Consider the following 4,384-nt stretch of genomic DNA (forward strand, 5'->3'; position numbering starts at 1 on the left):
GAACAACCCTTTGTAAAAATGATTTGTTCACCTGACGAAGTTCCAGTGATAAACACACATCTGCCTGTAATGCTGATTGTCAGTGTTTGGAGTTACTGTCTCTCCATCTGTTCTGAAGCTGGATCTGAAGCATCTCGGCTCTCGTAAGAAGGGACCCTGTGTGTGTGTGTGTGTGAATACGGCCCATGTTGTTGTTCTTTGACCTGTATTAACAGAACCACGTGATCAGAAACTCCACCCTCTCACAACACTTACCAGGAAAAGACTAACGAGTTATTTCTCCTTTCTGTCATGACACTGTTCTCTCTTTAGAAAAGAGAAAGGAATCAGCGATCAGTGAAGAACGAATAGAACAAGGATTCAACAAGGATTTATGCGAAGTTTGTTTCTGAACGGACAGCAGATCTTCGTGATTCTCTTGAAGATTCATTTTTTTTAACGATTGAAGAGAAAGTGAAAGTAAAGTTCAGACTGCATGAGCTCGAACAGAGAAAATGGATTCTCTACATGTGTCTGCAAAAGAGCTTTCTTGTCCTGTGTGCTGTGATATCTTTAAGACTCCTGTTCTTCTGTCATGTAGTCACAATGTCTGTAAAGAGTGTCTTCATCAGTCCTGGAGAACCACAGATACTCAGGAGTGTCCTGTCTGCAGGAGAAGATCCTCAAAATTTGAACCTCCAGTTAATCTTGCGTTACAAAACCTGTGTGAGTCGTTCCTGAAGGAGAGAAATGAGAGTTGTTCATCAGGATCTGAGGAGATCTGCAGTTTACACAGTGAGAAACTCAAACTCTTCTGTCTGGAGGACAAACAGCCGGTGTGTGTGGAGTGTGTAACTTCTCAACAACACGACAAACACACATTCAGACCCATCAGTGAAGCTGTTCCATCTGATAAAGTAAGACAGATTTATTTCTGAGGAATAAAGCTTGTCATAAACATGCAAATTTATCAGTACCAGTTTGCTTATATGTGTATTATATAAATGAACATATTACAGAAATCTCTGATGTCTTAGATTTTTTTATTTAAATTCTAGGAGGAGCACTATACACCACTGAAGTCCTTGCAAGAGAAACTTAAACACAAAGAAAGCATTAAAGGAAAGTTTGAGGAAACAGGACAGCACATCCAGGTGAGACTTAAACAAATTAAACAAATTTAATTAGATTTTTCTGATCTCATAATCCCATTGGCTAGCACTCACCTTCTGCATTTTCACTTTAGCAAACCAGATTATGGGCAAACGCAGACAATGTGATTAGTATTCATGAGCCCAATGTTAGAATGACAGACACTGAGCTGCTCACATTATTCATCAACCTGAGGCCAGACCTCACAAGTGTCATAGAAAATTTTTGACCAGGAAAAAATGCATTAATAAACTACATACTTGAGGTTAACTACATTCTTGCCTGAAAAAACTACATTCCGTGACACAGTAGTATTTCAAAAATTATAATGGGTTTGCTCTTCTGCCATTGCCTTTTGCTGTGAAAAATGCTGCCTGTCTCGCACAGAAACAAGAGTAGTGATACAAATGGTGAACAGCCCCGTGTTGATACTGGTGAAATATCAGCACTTCCTGGAAGGCCTCTCAGCCAATCAGATTCGAGGAGAGGGATTAAAAACTTTAAAACACAAACCAGTATAATTCAACAATTAGAAAATGTCATTTAAAATTTAAGGGGGAAATGACAAATAAAAATAAATGTATAATGCTTGCCTTTTCTGGGTGGAGTTATGTGAAAGGGCCTTTATTGTTAGGGATGTTTATAATTTGATTATGATTTATAAATGTAATATTGTTCATCATTTATACATGTTCATCTATATTTTTATTGTGTTTTGTTATTGTGTATTGCTTTATATACAGAACAAAAATGATCTGATAAAGAAAAGCATCTTAATTGAAGATGGAAATCCTGCTCAATATCGTCTGCAAACAAGGACAGACAATTTGGATCAATCTGAACCATATAGAAAAAGGACCTTTGGCAATAGAGACAAAAACAAACCCCATAAAACCGTTCTGCTGGTGGGAGAAACAGGAACAGGAAAAACAACCCTGATCAATACGATGATCAACTACATGTTGGGTGTAAAGAGAGAAGACAAGGTTTGGTTTGAGATCACAGATGATCAGAGCGACCAAACACAAGTTCACAGTCAGACCTCCAGCATCACTGTTTATGGGTTTTATCTACAAGAGAGTCCAATCCATTTAACAATCATCGACACTCCGGGATATGGAAACACTCATGGAGTTGAGCTTGATAAAGAGATCACCATGAGTTTGCACAGATTAAGTAAATCTGCTGAAGGGTTTCATGAAATACATGCAGTGTGTCTGGTGATTAAATCAACCCACAATCGACTCTCTGACAGACAACAATACATATTTGATGCTGTTCAGTCTTTATTTGGAAGAGATATTGCTGAAAACATTGTCTTGCTCTTCACACACTCAAGTGGAGCTCCACCTAAAAATGCCCTGACGGCTGTTAAAGAGGCTAAAATCAAGTGTGCCGTAAATGACAAGAATCAGCCAGTGTTTTTCCTGTTTGACAATCAGCAGTCAGACAATGCTGATGATGAAGAATATGAAATGATACATGAACAATCATGGGATCGCAGTTTTTGTGGAATGGAACAATTCTTCGAGTTTCTTAACACAATAAAACCAAAATCCTTGGAGATGACTCTAGATGTGTTGAATAATCGGAAGCAGTTGGAGGCAAAAATCTCTAATCTACAATCACGAGTTCAAATGATGGAACTGAAGCAGAATGAGCTGAAACAAACTCAAGAAGCTGTGGAGCAGAACAAGCAAGATGTCAAAGAAAACAAGAACTTTGAGTATGAAGTTGAAGTGCCCTACAAAGAATGGGTTGATATTGATCCTTCTAAAGCTAAGATGGCGATGTGCTGCACCGTCTGTGAGGAGAACTGTCATTATCCAGGATGCTGGTGGACCAGTGATCTCTCGTGGTGCAGCATGATGAAAGTTAATCACTGTACAGTGTGCACTAATAAATGCCACTACACCAAACACATCAAATCAGCACAAATATATGTAGCAAATACAAAGAAGGAGAAGAGGACTTTTAAAGATTTAAAGAAGAAATATGATGGTAAGATTATTTATGGTGAGTCTTTGGTCAAGATGCTGGAAGAAGAACTGCAAGAATTAGAGAAAGAGAAAATAAAGCTGGTGATGGAAGCTTTTCACTGTGTGGAAACTCTGCAGATGATCGCACTCAAGACTGATTCACTGTTCATACTTCAGCACATTGATTTTCTGATTGAGAAGCTGAAGGAAATTAATGAGTCTGAAAAGGCCAAAAAACTGGAAAACATCAAGAAGAGAGCAGGAGAAAAACAAGGAGCAATTGGATACATAACAAGATTTTAAAAAACATAAACAAATTATATCTTAGCTACTCAAACCCTTCTGACACTGTGAAAACAAGATCCTGAAAATATTTCTGCTTCTTTCAAAAACAAGTCCTTTATATGATGTAATCATTATATCAGCGATTACATAAATATATGATTATTATGAATCTAACATTTTTCTGTCATCAGACTTGTACTGTATGTGTATATTCTCATCTGAAAGTTGTGTTGAATAAACAGCATCTGTTACATTAACTGACGTACACTCTTAAAAATAAAGGTGCTTCACGATGCCATAGAAGAACCTTTTTGTCTAAATGGTTCCATAAAGAACCTTTAACATCTGAAGAACCTTCATGTTTCACAAAAGGTTCTTTGTGGCAAAAGAAGGTTCTTCAGATTATAAAAAGGTAAGAAAGAGATGGTTCTTTAAAGAACCTTTGACTGAATGGTTCTTTGTGGAACCAAAAATGGTTCTTCTATGGCATCTCTGTGAAGAGCCTTTTGAAGCACCATTATTTTTAAGAGTGTAATAAGAAAAACGTTTTAAGTTTAGAAACATTTTGAGTCCCCCCTCCCTTGCCTCACAGTGCTTTGATATCCATGTAATCTTGGTCACTAAGAGGCTGTTGAGAGACTGTTTTAACTGTATTATTAAGTGCTGCCACCTTGAGGTCATATGAGAAAATGTCTATTCTTCAGGTGAAGGAATATTTCCATATTTATGAAGAAACAGTGATAAAAATCTGAGACTGTCATGAAAGCTCTTCTGGACTGTGTTGTTCATCTTCTATGACCTTTGTGGACCTTACATGTTTATTGCTTTATGTTTTTTCTTTGAAATAATACTAAAATCTTAGAGAATATGCAGCGGAAATATGAAATGCTTTTACTTGTATCTTACTTATATAAATAAAGTCATTTAAAAAAAAAATTCAGAATATTCCTGTACAGCATTTCTTGTCAGAACCAAATTTGTCTCCTCTC

At 37.0% G+C, this 4,384-nt stretch overlaps 1 protein-coding gene across 1 annotated transcript; it reads left to right on the forward strand.

Annotated features, from left to right (window-relative positions):
- The first annotated feature begins 494 nt into the window (after positions 1-494).
- On the forward strand, positions 495-3,458 carry LOC107694730 (uncharacterized). The gene is made up of 3 exons (XM_016494412.1): positions 495-896; positions 1,038-1,133; positions 1,875-3,458. Exons 1-3 carry the CDS (start codon positions 495-497, stop codon positions 3,411-3,413), a joined length of 2,037 nt encoding a protein of 678 aa, XP_016349898.1. The 3' UTR covers positions 3,414-3,458.
- Positions 3,459-4,384: the final 926 nt, after the last annotated feature.

The sequence above is a fragment of the Sinocyclocheilus anshuiensis genome, unplaced genomic scaffold, assembly GCF_001515605.1.
Source record: "Sinocyclocheilus anshuiensis isolate Anshui unplaced genomic scaffold, SAMN03320099.WGS_v1.1 scaffold11473, whole genome shotgun sequence".
NCBI lineage: Eukaryota > Metazoa > Chordata > Actinopteri > Cypriniformes > Cyprinidae > Sinocyclocheilus > Sinocyclocheilus anshuiensis.